This window comes from Lepisosteus oculatus, chromosome 7 (assembly GCF_040954835.1).
Source record: "Lepisosteus oculatus isolate fLepOcu1 chromosome 7, fLepOcu1.hap2, whole genome shotgun sequence".
In the NCBI taxonomy this organism is placed as follows: Eukaryota; Metazoa; Chordata; class Actinopteri; order Semionotiformes; family Lepisosteidae; genus Lepisosteus; species Lepisosteus oculatus.
In genome coordinates this window covers 37,817,176-37,840,821 of record NC_090702.1, presented here as the reverse complement: position 1 = coordinate 37,840,821, position 23,646 = coordinate 37,817,176, and the positions used below count along the sequence as shown (strand labels likewise).

Sequence of the window (23,646 nt, the reverse complement as noted above, 5' to 3'; positions counted from 1 at the left end):
GAAAAGCACATTACGTCAAAGCTTCTTATGCCTAATTACTCAACAACATTCCTAAATGCAATTTATTATTAGGCCTTATTGGGTGAATGTGTTCCACTTATTACAAGATTCACAGTTTCCATCCTGTTCTTGAGGTTGTCTTAATAATGTTTCAATAAGGGCTTTATTATACATCTTCTGCACATATAATTAATATCATGTGCCACTATCAGTAAAACATATGTATTTCATTATGAATGAATGCACTCTTGTATTGGTATTAAATTCTTTACATTCTTCAGTTAGGAGTGTAGGCGTGATAAACATACTTTTGCAGGCATTGGTATTGCGTCCTTCAGCTGGTCTCCAGGGTAAATCATGATAGAAGTCTTTGCATTGTTCACAATTCAGACCTTTGGTGTTGTGATTACACATACAATGCCCATGTACCTGGAAAAACACAGAAACAATTACAATTTAGCCTATATACATTCACTTAAATTGTGCTGCGCTAAGAATGTTTTTACAAATACCATAATGTTGCAGAGGCATATAAAGCTGAAACTTTAAGCAAATGGTTTTATTAGTTTTATTGACAAAATAATATTTTTTATCTTTTATTACTGCAAAACTACACTGCTATGCAAACATCTCCAGACAGCTTAGATACAGTTAGGAGTTGCAATATATGCATATTAAGAGTGTCAACAAGTTACTCAAAGCATTCACTGCTGTTTTCTACTATTTATGAATGCAGTTTAGTTTGTGTGAGAGGAAACTAAGCCAAAACATTTCATTCACATTGATCAGAACCTTCAAAAACATGATCATTAAAACTTGAGGTAAACCTTACATGAACAGCCAATAATACATGTGGCAGTGGCTAATCCATCACATTTACATTTCATTGACTCATTGTCAGTTGTTATTTTAATGGTAATAATCATAATAATCATCATAAAGATAATCTTCTTTACTTATAGTAAAAATACACATCTTTTAGGTTTAATTGCTTGTTTAAAACAAAATAACTCCAATCACCATACAAGAACATCCTAAAGTCATGAATCTGTACAGAGATTGAAAAACAAGGGTAGAACTGTGCAATGTCTAAGACGTTCGTTTGGCAGTGTACATTTTCAGTCTTCAAGTATTAAGTCAATTCTTTTTACGAAATCTCTAATACACACTCTACACGAGACAAAATAATGATATGAAGATAAAGAACTTGCTATTCAATATCCTGTTTACTTTTCCCTGATTGACATGAAGGAAAGACCAAAGCCTACAATTATTTTCTTTGCCTCATTCAAGAAAGTCTGTAGTCAAGAAAGTCACGAAGGCCTTGGAACATCATGTGGTACAGGCTTTGTGTAAACATGACATGCTGAAGACTAAACAGGAACTTTGTAGTTCTTTTTGTACACATGAGACTTCTTTTGTGTCTGCTCTGCCACATATATGTTTTTGAAAGAATGTAATTCAGACTTTTTAAAAATGTTTCCAAAAAAGACAAAATATCACGGTCTTAATGGTCAAAATCAAGTCAGCTTACCATTCCTTCTACATCTTCTCCAATACCATCTACAGGGGCACATTCACTGGCATGACCATAGCAGAAGCAGTTCCCACGCACAACCATGTCATAGATAGCATAGTAGTACTTCTCTTTAATTTCCATTCTGGAGTCCAGCAAGTTGTCTCCTAACGTATGTACTTTTGTAAACTTGATCCTTAGGTTTGTGATTTTCAACATGTCTTAAAGGGTGGAAAAGAAAATTTGAAAAAATAACTCCACTAAGCTAAGCTTTGTCATTTAAGAAAATTCTTAAGAAAATTCTTGGGCAGTCTACTACAGTTGGAAAGCTAAAAATAACACTTTTCAATACACTGTTTCACTCACCACTAGAAGCATTAGCTATCATAATATCAGATTAAGATTTGAATGGAATGCCTTTCAGAAGTGTTTTTAATCATGTCTTAAAAATTATAATGCTACCATCATACCATTTGTGTTGCTACAGCTGGGTTGGGAGCATAAGGTCACAACTAGAATAAAAGCTGGAAGGTAACAGTGAGTGAAATCACTCATCTTCTTGATTCTAACTAAAAACATCCTGATAAGCATACCTCTTTCTTCCTGAAGTTAAGAGTCAGGAATGAAAAATATTATCAGAGAAGAACACACTTTACAGAAATATTGCCCCTTACTAGATTTTAAAAACCCACTAATGAATCAGAAGTTACTGATTATTGATGTGAAGTAGCCCACATTTTTAAATAAAATTTTACTTCAATGAGTAGAATGTAATACAACAATAGACATTAACTTAAAAAATGAAAAGTGTACTTTGGATTCTGGGGCTGTAAGGATCTTCGATTCTAAATGCAGGATCTAAAACCCGGAAGATAACCTACAAAAAAAAAAACACAGAAGAACATTTATTTGAAATGCTCATTGTACAGACCACAATAAATTACATTCACATAACAATTTGTATGATTTATTTTTGTCCTCAAAAACTCACAACGGCATTATATACTGTATGATCTTATATAAGCACTGTTAAAACTGAAGTAATTCAACAAACCTCTCCTTCTGTAGAAGGCTCAATGTCTGAATATCGAGAGTCACATATTACATCATCAACTTTCTTCATAGGTCCTCGTGAGACTGATGGGAAAGATGACTCGCAGTCATAAGCAAAATAACGATACACTTGCCAGGTATTCCCAAAATCAGAGGACCGTTCAATCACCATTGCAGCAGGACGAAATGTCTAACATGAAACAAACACAGCACACCATTAACATCAGAGGTACACTTCAAATATAGCACAATATGAACACTTTTATTTAAAAGACTTAAACTATTAGCATTTTGCTGCCCAGCTCAGCTGTATTTCACCAAGTGTAGAAACACTAAGGGTAGTTACTGTAGAACAAAACAGTCACATTTGTTAAAAAAGAAATCCACTTTGCACCGCAGAAGACAGCTGGAACCAGCCTCTGAACTGTTTTTGAGTACTATGTGTTTCAAAGCACTTTTTAAGTAGTGTGGAACTTGCTTCACTATGGTGAAACATTCTACAGGGTCTTATCAACAGCTGGAAACGTATGCAAGGGGAACTGTGCTAATTAACTTCTTGACAAAAGACACCCTGTTACCTTGAACGTCATAATGAGATGAGTGAAATGAAATTCCGCCTCCAGATTCAGCTGGATGGTTACATTTTCTATGCCTGAAGGGAGTTGAAAAAAATGTGACGAAAACAGAAACATCTGTGTGCACAATGTTTATCAGCCAAGTAAAATATGAGCTAGGACAGCTGTGTAATCCTGTTTCAATGAGCTTCCTGAGCAGAAACTACATTTGTGCTGTAAAATTTAATTCACTTGAATGAACACTATTTAATGTTTCTGTGAATCTTAACCATCTTTCATAATCTAAACTATACCTTTCAAAATAATGTAATTATTTATAACTTCAATATTCATTCTAAAAATAAAAAGTCTCTAGAAAATGAATACGTATCTCATTCTGTAAGATGGTAAATGTACAACTGATGATACTAAGACACATTATCCGACAATGGCCCATCCAAGAGCTTTTGACACACAATGCCTATTTAACAAGAAACACTGGGAAACTGGGATTTGCACAAATATGTTTTAAATTGATATCATTCCTTTCTAAGTACATTTTTTCTGTCTTCTATCTAACTGATAATAAAAACAAAGTGTTTGCTTCTCACAAAGCAATTCTTAAATTATTAAAAAAGGTCATTAATAAAATTCATTCTGCTGGAGTTCCGTTAGTGGACAGCAGCCAAAAAATGCAAATTCTGAATTGGTTCCAGTGCATAACTGGATACATCTGTAGTACTTGCTGCCAACATCTTTATGATGAATCACACCATCCCTGCCTCAAGTTTACATTCCCATGAGTTTTTTTTAGCTTTGTAAAATTAAAAGAAACAAACCTCTTTTGCTCCTCTCAGCTAGCTTAAAATTAAATTTTACACTCAGTAATTGAAATGTATGCAGCATGCATTTATCCTACATTTTAGGCATTTATTTTAATAATACATTGTCAATAGTGTGCAGATTAACAGATGTTTTCTGAGGGTCTTCAAGATAATTATTATCGGCAGTTTAACTGTAAATCTTAAAGTGGATAAGTAGGTCCTTTGTGTATCGGTTAGCCATTACTTTTCACTTTGAATTTGACCCCAGTCAATGCCTGTGCTTGATAAAAGAGTTAACTAACAACACCTTGTAGAAAGCTGACCTGGAACAAGATGCCTTTAATTCATACCAAGAGTCTGTATTACATCTTATTTTCCCATGTGAACTCACCATTTTCAGACTGCCACCAGGTTTTCAAACGATTAGGAGCAAAAGTTGTGACCACATTCTCGATACGATGGCTGGTGGTGTGGTTTGTAGATTCATCATACAGTTTTTTAGAATCACAGACAAAGCACTTCTTTTCTTCCTAGAGCGAGCAGGACAACACAAGATTAAAAGGCAGAAAAAATTAAATCTGTCATTTTCTTCAAGGTATATCATGGTGTTTATTCAAATAATCATTTATTTTTAAGGAAATATGTTATTTTTTAGATATGGTAGATATACACAGTATTTTCCATATGATAAGCAAAATGTTATAAAGGTTTCAGCTTAAAAGTCATTTTCACAAATTAAAAGTAATTTAATTAGTTTTATATTTTTACTGAAATAATTCTTAAATGTATTTTTCCTAGATCTAAATATCCCAAAAATCTCCTGTCTTAGATATTCCTCCACTTGTTGTAAAAATCTTTCAAAGCCAGACAGAAAAGAAACAGTAGATTGTATTTGAACTAGCCCCATAAGGAAATGTAAAATTCTCAAAGAACTTACTACTGGAGAAGTCTAACAGAGAATTGGTGCAAGTTACTGTATAATTCAGTCTACATTAAGTATCTATGCCTTCTGGAAAAACTGTTTTAAATTCATGTAAACTCTCTTTACACCCCCCTTTTTGATATTTACTTTTGTAAAACACGAATGTACTGTATGTAATGAATAAGTCTTTTAAATGTAATTATATTAGCTGAAAGCATTAAAAAATTCCTCTAAACCTCTGTATTTAATCTTGTGGTTTCCATTAACTTATCAGGAAGCTGTCTAGACACCCACAATGAAAAGACCATTCCCATCTGATCTTCCCTTCTGTCTCCAAATGATTAAAAGAATAAGGACACATATTGCTAAGAAGAAAAAAAGGAAGAAAAAAAACTTCCCATAAGAAGAGATTGTTTTAGAAAGACCCCAGGGGGCTTTGGAAAGCATCCCAAAAATAAATAACACCAGGAAACACAGAAAGAAGCCAACTATAAACCAGATTTCTTCTGTCAGAATACAGAGCTCATTTTGCTTCAGGATACAGAGTTAAATTATAGTTTGTAACATTTCCATATTGTTGGGAAAAAGCTAAATGAAACTAGAAAACAAACTGGCCTAGGCTTTCATTCTCAGTTTTTGCTAAAATGTTTAAAAAGAAAACACACACCTATGCCATGAGTGAGGAGTTCTAGTTTTAACAGTGATTAATCATTCATGTAGAAATGCCCACGGGAGAGTTCTCCTCTACTACGTGAAACGTTTTGTTTTGCTTCTGAAAATGCATTAGAGCATTTAATCTGAGTCCTAGGGGGTTATACTAAACGATTCCCACTTAACTTGAGCTAGCCGTTAAGTTAACGGTATCTGCAGTTCTAAGAAAGTTGTATCCGTTTTGTAACGTTAATTCACACAATACCTGCAAGTGGCTAACAATGCAAAAGGGCTCAGGCTTCAAGAGTCCGCAGGTCGAAGTAGCTGAAAGCTGATGAGCTCTCCCTATCAGCAAGTCACCGGTGGCCGGGTAACAGCTTCCTTCCCTGCAGACATCGCTGAACTCTGGAACCTGGGCGAGAGCAGGGACCCACACAGCTATTGAGACATAGGAAAAGAGAAAATGTTTGTAAGAACAAATCTGTAAAAAAATCATTGTTTTGTACATCTGAACAGTTGCAGATGTTGGTTAAAAAGCATTGAGAATTAAAGAACCGAGCAGTAAAAGCATTTGTAAGAAGATCTCAAATTGCGCTAAACATGAACAGCAGCAATAATGATCATAAGAAAACACAAAACAATTTTAATGACTTTTTTCAGTAGTGTTATTAAGTAATGGCATAAAAAGAAAATCAAATACTTGCATTTTCTTTAACAAACAGAATGCTATCATTTTTATTCTATCTCATAAGCACGAACAACACACGAAAATAAATAACTTCCTAGCCTGTTATTGCACAAATTATAATTCAAATCATATGGTGCCATTTTCTTCACAATCCAAAAATCATGGGTAAAGAAATGAGGCTGTTCTGATAAATTCATGGACAACACATTCTTTATAAAAATATGTCCTTCCAACATAAAATACGAAAGCAAAATAGTTTTCTGAAAGGCGGGTATATTTGTTTTCCACACGGAACATGGAATTATAATTACTGTATATACAATAACTACTAAATTACAAATATCTTTCCAGAATCAACTATTTGAGACTAACTCACTAACTTTTATTTCGAATAAACTAACATTTGGGATGCTTGGAATTTGTCTGTTGATAAGAAAATTAATAAGAATAATATTCTAAGAGGTCTTTGACTTTGTGAGTTTGCTTTCCTGGTATATTTCGATGCAATGTAAGATGATTGTTTTTATTAACTTACCTAAAATTGCTCCGACTGCAAGCATCATTTTGAAAACTTTTAAAGCATTAACTTCGTACTCGGTCTCAATTCTTCCAGACCTTGTACTCAGCTGAGGAAGACAAATTTAAAATGTTTTGATACGGCGTGTACTAAATCTTAAAACGATGGGTGTCCTCGCCAGTTTCACATCCCACACGACTTCCCACTGTAACCGCTGGAAGACTGAGGCAGCGCAACTGTAACTTTAGTTTTACTATCTTTAGAGCATGCGCACTGGGTGGTCAAATTTTTAAATACCACATTAAGTACATATCATACTGTGAGCAACAGATAGAACAAATTGTAGCCTCATATCTCCAACTCCTGGTTATATATTTGCTGTGCTTTAGTAATTCTACTGCTCTTAACTGTTACTCATGTTTTGACTTCGATATTTAACCGTGATATACTGTTTTACTTTTACCGATATAGTACCGACTAATTGTCGCACGGCATGCGCTTACTGTTACTGATCTAAAAATACATATTAGAATGCCCAGTGTTTTTAATTACAAAGGATGTTGAGCTCTACATAGAAAGTAAACAAAAGCATTTGAAATCAGATGTTCTTCTTCACTTCTAGAATTTATCCTAAACAGTTGTAAGTAGACGATCAAAGGAATAATATAAAAATAACGCTCGCCAAATATAACCAGCGGAAAACATCTGAGGAAAAATTAAATTAAGAGTTTAAGCCACAAAGAGGTACCAACCCCCCACCACCTTCTGTTTAAAACAAAGAAATCTTTCCAGTAAAACAAAGCAATGCCCCTCCCCTGAGGCACTGGGAAAAGAAGAGTTAATTACCCCCGAATAGTCCCCTGAAAATGGCACAGGACGCAAAAAAAGCTCCCTAAAATGCTCATAGAATTTTTGTAATTGCCCATCCTTCCTGCTCTATTAAGAGGATGTGTAACTGATAGTAGTTAGAAAAGTGCAGTCTAATGAACATTTATTAGAATAGTTTTTGTGCTTCAAAGTAAATGCATGACTTTCATGTCTTCCAATATTAAAACACTGTAGAAAAGATAAACATACCTACACTGGAATCACTGTGGGGGAAATAACCATTCACTAAGTGTATATTTTAAATACTAAAAATCTGCAGTTTAGAATAAAACAGAATTATGTTTGGAGGACCTCACTTATTAATTTGATGATACCGAGAACCATGCGGTACAGTAGGTCTTGTCTCTCGAAGCCCGGATTAGATTAATGTTAAAGATGTTTTTTTAAGAATCTTTTCACTGATTATCAACTGTCTTTTAAAAACATAGTTTGCTTTAATCTAACCTGTTTATCCCAAAATATTTCGCTACCGTACGCGTTTGCGTTGGAATGTGCCTGAAGCTCAAGCGTGGCAATAGACAACTATGGCATTTTTTCGTGAAAACAAAAAACTCTTTGTGAAATGAACTGTGACTGTGTCAATTAAGGCATTTATACAAAATGGAGCCATCATTGGCCTGAAGAACTTTGTCTTTTCATTTTTTTACTTTAAAAACTAGCCTTCAGGATAGATGTTAAATTTAACTCCCAAAATGCATTTATTTTTCACCATCTTTGAAATACACAGAAAACACCTTCTGAAAAAACTGCAGATAATAACTGGGAGAAAAGTTGTTTTGTTGAATAAATTGAGCCAATAATTAAATTAATAAGTTCTTCATAAAGTCTGCAAAATTAGTTTTTTCCCCTGATGTTTCTTGTTTGTGCCCTTTTGGTTTTAGACCTTCAATTTGCAAATCCTGTAAAATATTTTCATTATCAAAGACCTTTTCCTAGTAGTACTTTGAGGTTCTGCTTATCCTACAATAAGAATTTGCTGTAGTAGTAAAAATTATGACCACTGACTTACCACATTAAGCATAAGCTGTATCATTCCAATCTGATATCTTTTGATTTCTATGATAATATCCAAAAACAAAATGCAACACATTTTTCTGTTTTTGTTTGGAAAAGAATGCATGCTTAATATTATTTTTATTGCTTCTCTCCTGTTTCTATTTATCCTTTGTCTCGTAACCAATCATTTTCACCACAGCGTATTCCTCAATTAAAAATATGCTAAAAAGTAAAAAATGTAAAAGGGTTACATAAAAAAATACAACTTAATATATTTTTCCTTTAGAAATGGAAAATAAAATGTCTGCAGAGTTCCTCAGTTTACCGCCACCAGTCTATAACAGATTTTCTCGATCACACAGAAGACAACTACATGAAAGGGTTTCAAGTAATGTAAATTTAGAAAAAGCCTTTCTTCCTTAAGACCAACTTTAAAAACAAGAATGGAAAAAAGATGGAGTATTGAATATTCGGCAGAAATATTTGATCAAGCGAAAGAAATTACATGTAAAACCTAACGTTTGCCAGTTGAACAAACTCCAAAGAAACTGATTAAAAAATATATTTAAATGCTAGATTAATTGTTCTTTAAATCTTTTTCACTCAAGTTTCTTTGATTGACAGTTTAAGGTTGCGAATCAAATGTAATTTAATATGTTAAATCTAATTTACCTGTGAATTGAGAAGGCCATAAAGTATCGAGGCATCAACTAAGCTTAAAGGTGAGGAATAATTAAATTAATTCCATAAATGCTTAAAAAAACATCTGTATTTCATTACTTTTTACTGCTTTAAGGGTTTTGGAGCTCCTAGTGCTATCTGTGTAAAAATAGTTTTTGTGCCATTTCATCCTGATTGCGTTGTTACAGATGTTTGCTCCTGGAGTGAGGTTGTATTTCATTAACAGACATTTGCAAACTGCTTTTGTTTGAGTGCCTTATGAGATGTGTAGCCTTGGGTAAACCTTTTGGGAAATGTGTTTTGAAATTATAGGTTTTTACAATTCCATGTTACTGGAATTCTAAGTACTATTGCACTAAAATCATACAGTAGGTCATGTCACGAAGTATGTCACAAGTTAGATAGAGTTGATTGCTAAGACCTGGTAACCAGTCTTAACCTCCATCTATCATTTGGAATTTGAAATAAACTTACAAAATAAAAGAAGGATGCAGAATGTGGTCCTCAAAGGCAGAACTGTAAATGAAAGACTGAAGTATAGACATTCTACCAACAAGGGAAGGTTGAATAATATGCCCCAAAGGATTTCAGCCATAATTGGATGCCATTTTTATTTTTCAATCTGAAAAAGCAAAATTTGAAAAAAAAATTCAGTACTTATAATTAGGCCTTCAAAAAATATTATTTGCTTGATATATACCAATTATAGACTTTAGAAATAGAATTTGGAAAGTTATTTGGCTTTATTGCATACTGTAGCTTACAATATAAAAAAACCATAGAAGCCGGTGTGTTTTTCACTGTATTACCATAAGAAGAAAGAGTACTCTCAATTACTTCATGATACACAGTTTTTTATTTGACAAATAATAAGGTCAGCCAACATTATTCACACATACCCGATTTTTTTAATTCACTATATTCAATAAACATTTTGATTAGAGTTCTTAATTAATCCTTGCTGAGTCAGAGCACTTCGGACTTACAGTACAGACTGTGTGGTACAAATATTAAGATGTGGAAAGGGAGGCATGGAAGTAGGACAATAAGCACTCCTGCCTACAATTTCCGGGTCCTATGTTCAATTCTACAATGATGTACCACCAGAGTAGAGTTTGCATGTTCTCCCCAGGTAAACAAGGGTTTTCTTCAGGTGCTCCATCTTCCTCCTACATTCTAAACGAATGTGGGGGTAATTAGTGGACTGTAGTGCATGCAATGCAACCTGAACCTTCTGAGATAGGTTGCTCTGACCCTTACCTGATAATGGATGAATGAAATGTGAAAGACCTCAAGGGCAGTGTTTTACTACTACAGAATGCACAACTAGAGCTTAAAGTGGGAGGTTCTAAATCTGTTTTTTCTGGGGCTGCATGGACATTTCAATGGGGTCAGGTTTCTCAGTAAACTTTCAAGCAAAATAAAGGAAAACTGAAAGATATTTTGATTCATGCAAAAGAAAATGTTAAAATTGATAGGCTGTTATAATACAAAATAAATCCCATAAAACTATGGCACACAGTTTTTTAAGTAAGAGTATGACACAATTAAAATTAAGTATTTAGTTAGTCCAAAAATGGACAAAAAACAGTAAAGCTTGTTAATACTGCTTATAATGATTATTTTTTAAAATGTTTATTCAGGAGCATAAGACACTTCTTACTCAGATTACCATTTGAGTTTGCCTGTTTTTAACTTGGACAGCTGTACGCATATGTCATTTCTTTTTTGTCTTAAGTGTATTACACATAAAACAAAACAAAACATGCCCTTTCATGCAGTTCAAGGGACCTAGTAGCACCACACCAACATACAGTACAGTATTTGTAATTGTTCCTTCTAGTCAATGTCTTGACGTTTTTTATGGCTTTTTCAAAAATTACAAATCATAAAGGCAGTGACATTGCCAATTTTCCATGTGAAAAAATCTAAAAAATAAAAACATAAATTTGAGTATGGGGAATTAAAAGATGAGTATCTTTGAATTCCCTATTTGTTCTTTCACAGTATGAATTTTTTTTGCCATCCATCCTTTTTCAGTTACCTTTTTATCCTTGGAGGATCATGGAGAGTCAGAACGTAACCAAGCAGACACAGGGAATAAGATAACACTACATTCTGTATGGTGTACCAGTCCATTGCAATACATACATACAGTATAAATACACATGCATGTATAGTACTGTACTTATAGAGACAGTTTAGAGATGCTTATCAGGAAAACACAGTAGCCAGGGAAAACCCATGTGAACAAAAGCAGAACTTTAAAACTTCCCATCATGTAATGCAGGACTCAAACACTGGATCCAAGAGTTTGGAAGCAGTAGTGCTAACATCATGCCATGTGGGAAGACTACACTCTCTGGCAAAGCAAAGTGTACACAGGACATGAATGTATTATAAAACCTTACGTAAAGGAACAAGCAAGTTTATTCCATGCTGAAAAGAGAAGAAAGCAAACACAATGTTTCGGCTGTGGAGTCTTCTTCTGATGTGAGAAAGACAGGGAAGTCAGCAGAGATTATATATCGTAAGAGAACAAAAGCCAGGAGTGTAGAGGAGCAGGAGAGAGGTAGACAGGGCACTCAGGTGGTGCGAATTCAAGAGTGGTGAAGAGAGGTGTGAAGTCGAAACCTGCAAATGAATAAAGAGGATAAGAAGGAAACGAGTCTGTTGTTGAGATAATGGGGGAAGGTGTGAAGGTGTGAATTTCTTTAGTAACTTTAGTTACTGCAGCAATAATTCCTAATTTTATAGTTTAATTCACGATTTCAAATTTAATATCTCCTTTGCTACTGTATTTGAGTACCTCTCAACTAGATAAGGTTCAATCAATAACTAACCTTCTGAGGGTAGGTCAGGTGAAAGAATTATGTGTAAAGCCACATACTGCAAATTAAACTTCATAGAGTGATTAGTGGTCTCTGAAAAAAGTGTTCCAATTATTTGGATAACAAGTATTTCCACAATATTGTGCCAAAATATGCATGGCTACCCAAAATGGTGTATTTTCAGTGGACTGTATTAAAATTAATACATTAATTATCTTAATGAAGCATTTTATTCATGTGACACTAAGCTAAACATTTTTCACAACAAAAAAAAATCTTCCACTATAAAAACAACACCCCTTAACTGAAAAGAATTTTATTTTTAGCCTAGAAGGTTAGTATTATAGATTACATTTCTAATTGCATGAGCTTGATAATTCATTTTCAACAATAGCCAGTAGAAAAAATACAATATTGATAAGTATAACAACATGAGGAAAGATTAGCTGCAATGGGGCATTTTATAAGATTTGTTGTAGATTAAGCTAACAGGTGTTGTATCCTCTTCCACGGTCTAGGAGTTCTTTCCTGATTGCTTGAATTACTTCTTCTAGATTGGCAATTTCATTAGCTTTATCTTCTTTTTTCTTGTTAAGATCTTGGATTCTATTTTCTAAGTCTGAAAAGAGAAATAACAAGAATTTACAGTTCTGTACTTAAATATCTTAACATATACAGTATGACATCACTTATTAACTGTCTCTGCAAAGAATATTAAGTGAGTCTTGAATCATAAGATGGTGGACCTCTTTTGTTTTTCTAAAGTAAAGTGTGATGAAGTGTGAAGTGCTTTTAAGCTGTAGATCATTGTGATATGTAAACGATTAAGTGTTTGCAAATTTAGTAAAACACTTTAAGCAGCTACAAATTACTGCAAAATTAAATCACTTATAATTGATGCTCTGTATAAACTGAATATAGAAACTGAACCAAGTTATTATAAAGTAATAAAGATTACATTTAATATTTCTACTCCCTTAAACGTAGAAAGAAAAACTGCAATGGTTCAACTGTGGAGCCTTTTTCAGGAGTGAGGAAGAGAGAAAGAGCACAAGAATTGATAGATACTTTATTAATCCCATGAGGGAAATTGCAGTGCAACAGCAGCCAGGCACAGTCAACACACCACAGTGTAACAAAATGATACAATAATACAACAATACAATGCAGTAACAGTCAGTGAGAAGTGCAGTAACAAAATTGGGTACACAGAATTGCACACAATACAGAGCTAAAACACAAACCAGAATGTACAGTACACAAGAAGATGTATTGCACATTATAAATATATTGCACAAATCCACAAGCATATATTGCACATCAGTTGTTAACAGAAAAACCAGCTGTAAACAGAGAATTCATGTTTAGTCCAAAAACCGATCCATGTTGTCCCTGCCCAGACACACAGTGGATGAGTTGTGAAGTCTTATGGCAGAAGGCAAGAAATATCTTCTGTAGTGCTCCCTGTCATGGTTGGATCAGCCTATTGCTGAAAGTGCTCTTCACGTTCAAGCATGTCATAGAGGGGATAGGAGACGTTAGGAAGCAAAGGGGTAGATAAAGAGAACAAAATGAAAAAAACCGTGTGAGAAGGGGCATGGAAGGTAAAACCGAATATAGAATAGAAATCTGGGAGATGAATTCCTAAAATAAGTAAAATGCTTAAATATGTACAGTAAATTATAAAACTTCCTGGACTGGCTCCTGTTTCCCTGCGATTGAGAGATGGCGATGTGATTTTGTTTTAAGAATACTTTTGGTATGGATTTGAAGGAGTTTAGAGAAGGTGACTCTCTGATAATCTTGGGGAGAGAGTTCCACAGCTTGGGGGCATAACAAGAGAAGGTCCTGTCACCCATAGAATGTAGACGGCTTGGGGGACAGTTAGGAGACCAGAATTAGAAGAGCGAAGGTTGCGAAGTGGGGAGTAGGGCAATAATAGTTCAGACAGGTACTGAGGTGCCAAGCCATGCAGAGCCTTATAGGTGAGCATGAGGATATTAAAGTCTACACAGAAATTGACAGGAAGCCAGTGCAAGGATTACAGGATAGGACTGTGTGATTACTTGCACTAAACCTGGTCAGGATTATGGCTGCCGAATTTTGGACATATTACAGTTTGTTCAAAGTAGATTTAGATACCCCAGAAAGTTTAAGGCATTACAGTAGTCAATTTGGGAGAACGCAAATGTGTTGATCAGTTTTTCAGCCACAGTTAGTGATAGCATAGGGTAAAGTCTAGCGATATTTCTGAGGTGAAAAAAAGATATTTTGACTGTATGCTGTATATGAGGGTCGAATGTTAATCCAGAATCAAATATCACCCCAATGTTTGTCTATTGAGATTGAAGCTCAAGTACAGAACCATCTACAGATAGGGTTACAGGATTGGCTTTACAAAGTTGATGAGGGGTGCCAATAAACATGACTTCAGTCTTGTCTCAGTTAAGATGAAGGACATTTTGAGTCATCCAAGTTTTTATGTCAGAGATGCTATTAGATAGAATAGAGACTGCCACATCAGTGTCAGGTTTGGTATGGATGTACATTTGAGTATCATCAGCATAGAAATGATAGCTGAGACCATGTGATCTTAAAAGCTCACCAAGTGGAAACATGTAAATGCTGAAGAGCAAGGGGCCCAGTATTGACACCTGAGGAACATCAGACTTAACACGACCAATTTCAGACCTATACTCATTAAGAGAGACAAAGTGACAGCGATCAGTGAGGTAAGACTTAAATCATTTTAGAGCAGTGTCAGAAACTCCAAACACAGCCTCAAGACGATGTCATGGTCAACAGTGTCAGAAGCAGGACTGAGATCAAGAAGAATGAGTTTAGAAAGAGAACCAGAATCAGAAGCTATTAGAAGATTGTTAGTGACTTTGACCAGGGCAGTTTCTGTGCTGTGAAGTTGACGGAAGCCAGATTGGGGGGGTTTGAAAAGGTAATTTGCCATGAGGTGATTTTGTAACTGAAATGTGACAGCACGTTCTAGAATTTTTGCAAGAAAGGGTAAATTGGAGATTGTGCGAAAATTGTTTAGATTGTCCAGAGCCATGTTAGGCTTTTTTGGTACAGGGTTAATGGCAGCCGTTTTGAGGACCATTGGTACAACGCCAGTGCTCAAGGATTCATTTATAATATTAAGGACAATGGAACAGAGAGAAGAGAAACAGGACTGAAATAAACTGGTGGGAATGGGATCTAAAATAGATGTGGTGGGTTTCATGTGTGTAACTAGTTTATTGAGGTAGGCTTAGTCAAGAAGAGAGAAGTTGGAGAGAAGGGAACCAGAAAAGTTGGATAAGGAGGGAGGTGGTATGGAAATGATATGCGTAGTGGAGAGAATGTGGTACCAAAGTTGTCAATCTTGGAGTTAAAGAAATCAAAGAATGTGTTGCAAAGTTGCAATGAGGCAGGTAATGTGGTGGGGCAGTTTGGCCTCAGCAAACTGTTGATGGTGGAGAAAAGATGTCTGGGTTTTTTATGGTAATTTTCAATGATGTAAGAGAAGTAGGTGGATCTACAAGACACTATTGTAACCTTATATTCAGACAAGTAATCTCTCCAAGCCTGATAATGTACATTTAGCCCAATAAGACGCTCAAGTTTGAGGGAGGCTGCCTTCATAGATCGCAGATGGTTGTTGTACCCGGGGCAGGGCAAGAGATGGAGATGGTTTGAGTTTTTAGAGGAGCAAAGATGTCAAGGGTAGATAAAAGAGCTGTGGGCTGTTATTATGGGGAATGACAATATACTGTATAGTGAGGTGATGTTCATTGTTAAAAATGAAGCATTATGGAGTCTGAAATTGAAAGACATCTAACAAGTGAAGAAAACGGTTAGTATTCTTAATATATTATAAAGGAAGAACTTCAACATGTCTCATTAGGCTATCAAGGATAGCAGAAAAGGTTAGTATTCGTTTAGCTGCATGCCAACACAACAAAATCAGAATCATAAATGTAGACTATTTCAGTTATCAGTTATATTTCAATATAACATGATTAAGCCCCTTCGGTTTTCATGTTTGTTTGTGGGTAGTTTTCCTATATAAATCTCTCTGTAATCAAGTGTCTTTTAATATTTTATGTCAAAGAATTATTCAAATACCTATTTAAAATAATGGCAAAATATTAAAATTTAAATAATTATATGTGAATTAATATCCTTATGATACAGTAAAACAAATGAAAGGGGGCAATATCTACACAATCAAATGTAAGAATATTTAAAAGCTGTATTAGACAAATAGAACAAACCCTAGAATTATTACATAATTAATACAAGAAAAGTCTGTCCATATTACCTGTTAGGAGCTTAATTTTTTCTTCAACAGTTTTTGCTAGATTTTCAGCATCCATTTTTAGTTTCTCTATTTTTTCATTGGCCTCATTGGAAGCTTCCTGGTCTTCTGCCTTTTCTTTCAACTTGTTGAGTTCGTCAAAGACGACATCTAATTGCTGTTAAAGAGATCAAATGCTATTACAAAGTGGTCTCATGATCTTTAACATTATGCAAGTCTACAGTGGTCTTTAAAACCTTGCACTGTGTACCTTTCCATTAAAATCAGATTATGACAGGTGTAATGTGGTTGCTTTCAGCAGAAAGACCTTGGTTAATAGACATGCTCTGTATTTACCCTCTCACCATCTGTAGCTTTATTAAAGGCAGTTTCTGCTGCAGCCTTTGCCTCCTTGGCTTGTAGTCTGTTCATTGCAGTTTTGTTCTTTAGTGCCTCTATTTCCTCTAGTAAAATTTGCACTCTTGCAAAGTCAAAGGCATTTTCAGTGTCGTTTATCTTTTCTTCTGCCTGTTTGTAAAACAAAGCATATAAAAGCAATTCCACAGGTTGTGGGTAGTGTAAATTAAATGTGCTGTATATAGTGTCTTCATTTTTTTATATTGTTCTTATAGTTCTGGCATACATTAAAGAATGTGACATCATTCTATAAGCATTGAAATAACACAATGCTGGATTTTCTTGTTCCTTCAGGAATATGCAGTAATAGTGCTGTGTGTTGTTTAAGTGCTATGGAATAAAGGGCCTATACTACCACCTGATGTTACCTACCCCTGTCTATTATCATATTCTATTTATTTTGTTCTACCTATCCACCCCTTTATTTACAGTATATTGCTCTCCCTCATTCCCATAACACACCTGAAGAATGCTACACAGCTGAAATATTGTTTCTTTTTATTTTGCAATGTAGGATTAACTTCTACTTGCTCCTAGGTTATACAATTATTAGATTATATAATTACATAGATTACAACATCCCTCAGTAACAAACACATTTCACAGTATGTAAGGGACAGAAGAATGTTTTTAAAAAATTGTATTGTGAAATTATATCACATTGAAATGTTTCAATTCAACTGGCAACCCACTGAAGCTAAGCAGGTGTGAGCCTGGTCAGTACCTGGATGGGAGACCTCCTGGGAAAGACTAAGGTTGCTGCTGGAAGAGGTGTTAGTGGGGCCAGCAGGGCGCGCTCACCCTGAGGTCCATGTGGGTCCTAATGCCCCAGTGTAGTGATGGGGACACTATACTGTAAACAGGCACTGTCCTTCAGATGAGACGTAAAACCGAGGTTCTGACTCTCTGTGGTCATTAAAAATCCCAGGGCGTTTCTCGAAAATAGTAGGGGTGTAACCCTGGCATCCTGGCCAAAATTTCCCATTAGCCCTTACCAATCATGGCCTCCTAATAATCCCCATCTATGAACTGGCTACATTACTTTGCTCTCCTCCCTACTGATAGCTGATGTGTGGCGCACTATGGCTGCCGTCGCATCATCCAGGTGGATGCTGCACATTGGTGGTGGTGGAGGGGAGTTCCCATTACCTGTAAAGTGCTTTGAGTGGAGTGTCCAGAAAAGTGCTATATAAGTGTAAGCAATTATGATTATTATTATTTTCTGTAGTAAAATTAAGCTTTCTTACATATCATGGGATTGATAATAATACAGCACACCCTGTAGGTGATGTTTAGAATTAAAATTGGGTTCAGAGGGAAACAATAATGTTTTACATTATTATTGCTAAAAATTGTGAATTGTATGCCTGATTCTGAAAAGGTGCATTAAAGAGCACAAATCTGATTTAAAAAAGAGATTCTACATTCTTGGATTGGGAAAAAGTGTTTGTTTATGTTTAGAACTTTGCTTTCTGTATTGTCTACATATTATAGTCTCGTCTCCTTCTTAGTATTAGTAAACAAAAATCCTGTGCAACATCTTTATATATTTCTTTATCTTAAAGAATCATTAAGGATATTGAAGTGCGTACACAATTACCTCTGCAATTTTGTCATTGATGGCTTTGGTACTAGGTTTTGTTGAGGCAAGTGTCTTTTCGACTCTGTCTTGAATCTTGTTAGCATTCTCTAAGGCCTTCTTTACTTTTCTGAAGTCGACAGATTTTGCTTTTGCCCTTAAATATAAAGGAAATCTTAGATAAATGATTGTTCATTTATATTAGAAAGAATTATTTTAAATTATGCATTTTACATTTTTTCATTTTATGTATCATATCTCAATTAAAACTGACTACTCATTCCTAACATATCTGAGGAAGCTATATATATATATGTGTTTTAAGATACATTATTGATTATAGAGTAATGCTAAGGAAATTTTAAATTTGGCAATATAAATTTATAGAAAATAAACCACACTAGCTTTTCAAAGATACAAAAGAGTCTGTAAAAGTCTTTAAAAGTTTGTTTTCTTTTTCACAAGAATTAGAACAAAGTCTTACTCAGCATTCTTTCCGTCTTCCACTAGCGTGTTTGCCTTCTGGAGCTGTTCATTTAGGTTTTTCAATTCAACTTCCACTTCTGTACAGTTAATCAAGATGCTCTGGATCTTTTTGATCATGTCTTCCAGATTTTTGGGTGAGCTGGGTAGCTTAAATGATAGGACAATTGTAGCAACTTTGTCAATGTCATCTGGTTCCACTCTGTCATCTGTGATTGAAATGGAAAAATAGAACAAAATAAAATGGAGAGGGCATACATTTGTCTATGGTCCTTGAAATATTTCTTTTTCCATTTTCTTCTATCATTCCTATTATGCATTTGTAAAATTCTTACACTAACATTTATTCCTTTCTGAGTGTGGGCTCCAGGCCCTCTACTTAATTTTGTCTTTCAGCTAGGTGGCATGAAATTTTGCGTATTCTGAGTGCTCCAGTCAAAATTAAGAGTCCAGTGGGACTGACAGGATCTCATCAGTCTATGTTCTGATGTAAAACATTTAAGATAGCTACCCCCACCGTCCTGGTAGTAAGGTTGTCTGTATCGAACTTGATTAATTATTGGCAATAACAAAACAAATCAAGCAAATGTCAATTAAAAAGCCAAACAAATAAGAACAGCATCCTTACATGTAATTTAGCTTCAAAAAATACCAATGGCTGCCAGGAACAGCTGAGAACATAGTAGCAGTATTTATATTAAATAACGCTTTTTACCTGTTAAAAACTCCTTTACTTTCTTAATAAGAGTTATTGTGTCTTCCTTTTCTTTATGAAATTTTGTTCTTGTGCTTTCTATTCTCTTCATCAGATCCACTGCTTTCTCTTTAGTTTCTTTTGTTTTCTGCAGTGCATCATTAATCTAGAAATGAAAACGTGTTGGTTTAAATTTCCATAACACGGTATTGTAAATAACAGAGGCAAAAGGAAAGAAATGCCAGTCACAGAACTGTAAAGATTCAAATATGTGTAGAGTAAATCTGTATACAGTATGAGTAGGTAGCTGTATCAGCATGCATATGCTGCAAAGGAACAGGTAAATGTGTATTCCATGCTGAAAGGAAAATAAAAGAGACACAATGTTTTGGCTGTGAAGCCTCACAACCTGAAGAAGGCTGCTCAGCTGAAACATTTATTTTCTTTTCTTTAATGCTTTCAGCATGGAATAAACCTTTACCTGCTCCTATATACTGTATGATTGTTTCTTAGAATGCACCATGATGGCATTGTCACCACTATCATGCTTGAGAGATATGAAGATGTGGATACTTTCAAACCAACATTAAATAACAACAGTAAGTAAAAACAACTTTTACTTTTACAGAGGACAACACTGTCTTTAATTCCTGAATACGTAGAATTATAAGTCTTTAAACCTTCCATTGCAGAATTTATCACAACTCCCTAGGCTAGGATCAAATGGGAGGTTTCAAGTTGCCTCACAGGTTATTGTCTCTTGGTCAGCTGAGTTCAAGACACATATTACCTTCTAAAAATGCTTACAAAGTGTGGGTTGTGTATATTTTAACATATACTTCAATTTACATGACAATAGCAAAGTAAATGTCTGATATGACCCATAACCACAGACAATTATACATTTCAAGTTTGTGTTACACATATTTTGTATTGTGTTATGTCTTTTCTGCCTGCACAGCAAATTTCTCATCTGGGTAAATAAAGGAAGTAAGTAAGGTATAAAACAGGACTGTACTCCCTTTATAATCATTTGAGCATCTGATGCAAGCAACAACCCATATGCACGACCTACTGTATATGTGGCTCAGGTTTAGATGACAACTGGATGGTCTGACATTCTGCCCCAGTTGCTGATACAATGCAGAATTCACGATTTGTTCAATAATTAGAAGCTGTCAAATGATGTCTTCCAACACAAGAACCCCATCTTGTCTTAGGGCCAGGATGGTTTACAATCTCTACATCATCCCAAATGCTAGTCAATAACCTGCTCCAAGACAATGATCCTAAACAAACAAGCAGACCTACAATGTTGGCAAGCCATCTGGGTCCTACAGCAACAAAACCATACCAAACACACCAAGGGATGGAAGGTCTGCTAGTTTCCTTTACGATTGAAAATCAGACCCAGTTGCTCATTTGAACTGATGAACAATGCCATTGAACCTTAAGAGAACCTTAATTTCTATTTTAGTAAAGATGAAGAAAATTTGATTTGCTACATTAGCTCCCTGGTAAATAGACACTAGGAACTAGGAAGTGTTATTTAAAAACAGAGTATCAGATTTTAAACAAGTTTTTATCAATTCCAAAGACAAAATCACTGAACATATTGGCATAATTCTCAAAACAATTCACACAAACACCAAAAGTGACTCCTGAGTTGCAAAACAGGTCACCCCTTAAAATATTGTGCTAAACTAGCTTTAGGGCTAACATTGTGGATTAAGTAATTCAAGTTTCTCGTTTTTAGTGTCTTCCTTTTAAATTGGATATATCTGATTTAGCTAACAACCAGTATTTTTCATTTTAAATAATCACACCGGAAGTGATAATGCATGTCACGACTGTCACATTAAACTGTAGCATTTAACTAAATGTTAGATAATTAAGTAAATTAAGATAACAATAATTGATTTAATATTGTTGTTAATAACAGGTATTGTTACACTTATAAGTAGGTATATACTTTTGATATTTTGTTTTAAAGTGGATTAATTTGATGAAGTTGACTCTACAGAGAGTGATTGAGAAATTACTTTAGTACCAATGCAAAAAATAGAAACTAGAAATTTACCTCTTTCTGAGAATATTGTAGCTGGTTTAGAAGGTAATTAATGGACTCTTCCACTTGCTTTGATGTTTTAGTAGCATTCTGGGAGAGTGGGAGGCTACCACTGCAGTCAGGACCTCCACATTTTCTGTATCCAAAAAAGCTTACACAAAGAGCCCCCCCACATCTTGCCTTGGAGCATTCAGCATCACCTGGGGAGCCACAGATCTAAGAAGAATAAAATATTTTTGTTCACAAACCAAGCTTTTTCAAGCCATTTTTTTTCTAAAATATAGTACAGAATGATATTCATACAGTTAGTCCCTTATCCTTAGAAACAGAAAGAAAAGAAAGAAAAGAAAACCACAATAAATTAAAAATAAATTAAAAATGATTGAGTTTAGCACATCCTGAAGGAGGCAGAATAGAATGTCCTTCAAAGACACAGGTTAGTATTGCTGAGCGCTACGTTGGTCTACGTACAAAGTAGGTCTCAATGACAGAGCACGAATCAGTGGCAGAGCAGAGTTTATGTATGATGACTGAAGCACCTGTTATTTGGATGAAGGAGGCTGGGATATTCGGCCTGAGCAAGTCTGAATAGTCGGATGGAATGCAGCTCCTTGTGGGAATGCACCTGGTTGTCAAGGAAACTGAGGGCTGCGAGTTTGTGCTCACCCAGACATTACATAGACTCCATACTTTTTGGAGAATTAAAATGGTCTTTTCCATAGAATTGTGACCTATTCATAATCACACTCACTTTTTCATTTAGATTTGCTACAGTCAGAGCCTTGACCTTTTTCTCTAAACTCTCCCAGTCATTCTGCAGACATGTCTTATCCAGCAGACTGTCTGCCTTTTCCCTTGTATTCTGGGATTCATCAATGAGGGTTGTAGCTTGTTTTTTCTTTTGTTCTGCAAACATGAAATCTGTATGGTGCTTTCTGGTGACATCGTATGCTCCTAATATCACACAAAATTAAAAAAAAATACATAACAATCATATAAATATTTGGGATTTGTATACTGTATTGAAAGAATACACTAAATCCTAGCACAAAAATAACCCTTGAATTAAAATAATCATAATTGTTGTACTTTTATAATTATTAAACAAATATACAAGAACATTCCCTAATAAATACCATTTATCACATATTAAGCACTTTCGTAGCACATTTGTAATATTTTAATATTACATGCAAAAAATTTTTTTCCTTTGAACTTACTTAACAGTACTTTTGTGTCAAAGTTCGGAAGGGCTTTCACTTTGTCCTTCAAATCTTCAAAAAGCCTGTTAAAGTCATATCTAATAGTATCAATATCACTGTTCAACAATGAAGTCCAGTCCATAAAAATTGTGTTCGGATCTATTTCATCTTTTTCTTTGCTGCAAAAGAAGTACATTTGAATTATTGGTAAACAATGCCAGAATACTTGATAATATTGGTTTCACTTACAGTAAATTACATGATTAAATATTTATTAAAAAAATGTTCTGTGCAGGCTGTGTTCACTAGATGAGTGTTTTTTTTCATACAGCAAGGTCAAACAGACAAGGGAACCTGTTATAACTGATTTGTGGCATTCTTCTAATACACAGAACTACTGTACATGAAATGTTTTGGTAACCCGTTCTCACTGCATCTTTAAGTGCAAAATGATATCCAAAGTAAGTGTTTTTTTTTAACTCCTAAAATGTACCAAAAATCATAAAGGAAGTACACATTATGCTGAACACACTGAACTGAAAGTAGAAGGGCAAAATACATGGAGATTTTTTTCCTATGATTCAAAATAACTTAATGAGTGAATACTTTTGAGATATTGTTTCTGAGCAATTTAAAGACATTTAATTTTCAAATTCAGATTTCAAATCAGAACCATGGAAACCAAGCATGTGTATACAACCCAACCATCGTTGGTAACAGATGAGTTAACCAAAGCATAAAACAAAGGTACACTTAAAGAAATAAAACAAAACATTCCACCTTGAGTTGTG

The 23,646-nt window shown here is 34.8% G+C and overlaps 2 protein-coding genes across 4 annotated transcripts in view; both read right to left on the bottom strand.

The window, feature by feature from the left end:
• lamb1a (laminin, beta 1a) overlaps nucleotides 1-6,957 on the bottom strand; it is a 30,613-nt gene extending 23,656 nt beyond the window's left edge. The window contains exons 1-8 of the mRNA XM_015352489.2: nucleotides 6,744-6,957; nucleotides 5,786-5,958; nucleotides 4,339-4,477; nucleotides 3,148-3,221; nucleotides 2,571-2,759; nucleotides 2,330-2,393; nucleotides 1,535-1,737; nucleotides 309-429 (exon numbers count right to left, since the gene is read on the bottom strand). Of these exons, the coding sequence (XP_015207975.2) occupies nucleotides 309-429; nucleotides 1,535-1,737; nucleotides 2,330-2,393; nucleotides 2,571-2,759; nucleotides 3,148-3,221; nucleotides 4,339-4,477; nucleotides 5,786-5,958; nucleotides 6,744-6,771 (991 nt within the window). The 5' untranslated portion in view covers nucleotides 6,772-6,957. The remainder of the gene's footprint in view (nucleotides 1-308; nucleotides 430-1,534; nucleotides 1,738-2,329; nucleotides 2,394-2,570; nucleotides 2,760-3,147; nucleotides 3,222-4,338; nucleotides 4,478-5,785; nucleotides 5,959-6,743) is intronic.
• Nucleotides 6,958-12,375: 5,418 nt separating this feature from the next.
• lamb4 (laminin, beta 4) overlaps nucleotides 12,376-23,646 on the bottom strand; it is a 36,024-nt gene continuing 24,753 nt past the window's right edge. For 2 of the 3 annotated variants that reach the window (XM_015352477.2, XM_015352480.2), the window contains 9 exons: nucleotides 22,874-23,034; nucleotides 22,405-22,607; nucleotides 21,666-21,869; nucleotides 19,607-19,751; nucleotides 18,893-19,100; nucleotides 18,430-18,565; nucleotides 16,770-16,940; nucleotides 16,437-16,590; nucleotides 12,376-12,740 (listed from right to left, as the gene is read on the bottom strand). In XM_015352477.2, coding sequence (XP_015207963.2) covers nucleotides 12,607-12,740; nucleotides 16,437-16,590; nucleotides 16,770-16,940; nucleotides 18,430-18,565; nucleotides 18,893-19,100; nucleotides 19,607-19,751; nucleotides 21,666-21,869; nucleotides 22,405-22,607; nucleotides 22,874-23,034 — 1,516 coding nt within the window. In that variant the 3' untranslated portion in view covers nucleotides 12,376-12,606. Of the gene's footprint in view, nucleotides 12,741-16,436; nucleotides 16,591-16,769; nucleotides 16,941-18,429; nucleotides 18,566-18,892; nucleotides 19,101-19,606; nucleotides 19,752-21,665; nucleotides 21,870-22,404; nucleotides 22,608-22,873; nucleotides 23,035-23,646 lie in introns of those variants that run through there. The other variant, XM_015352478.2, reaches the window with a different exon arrangement.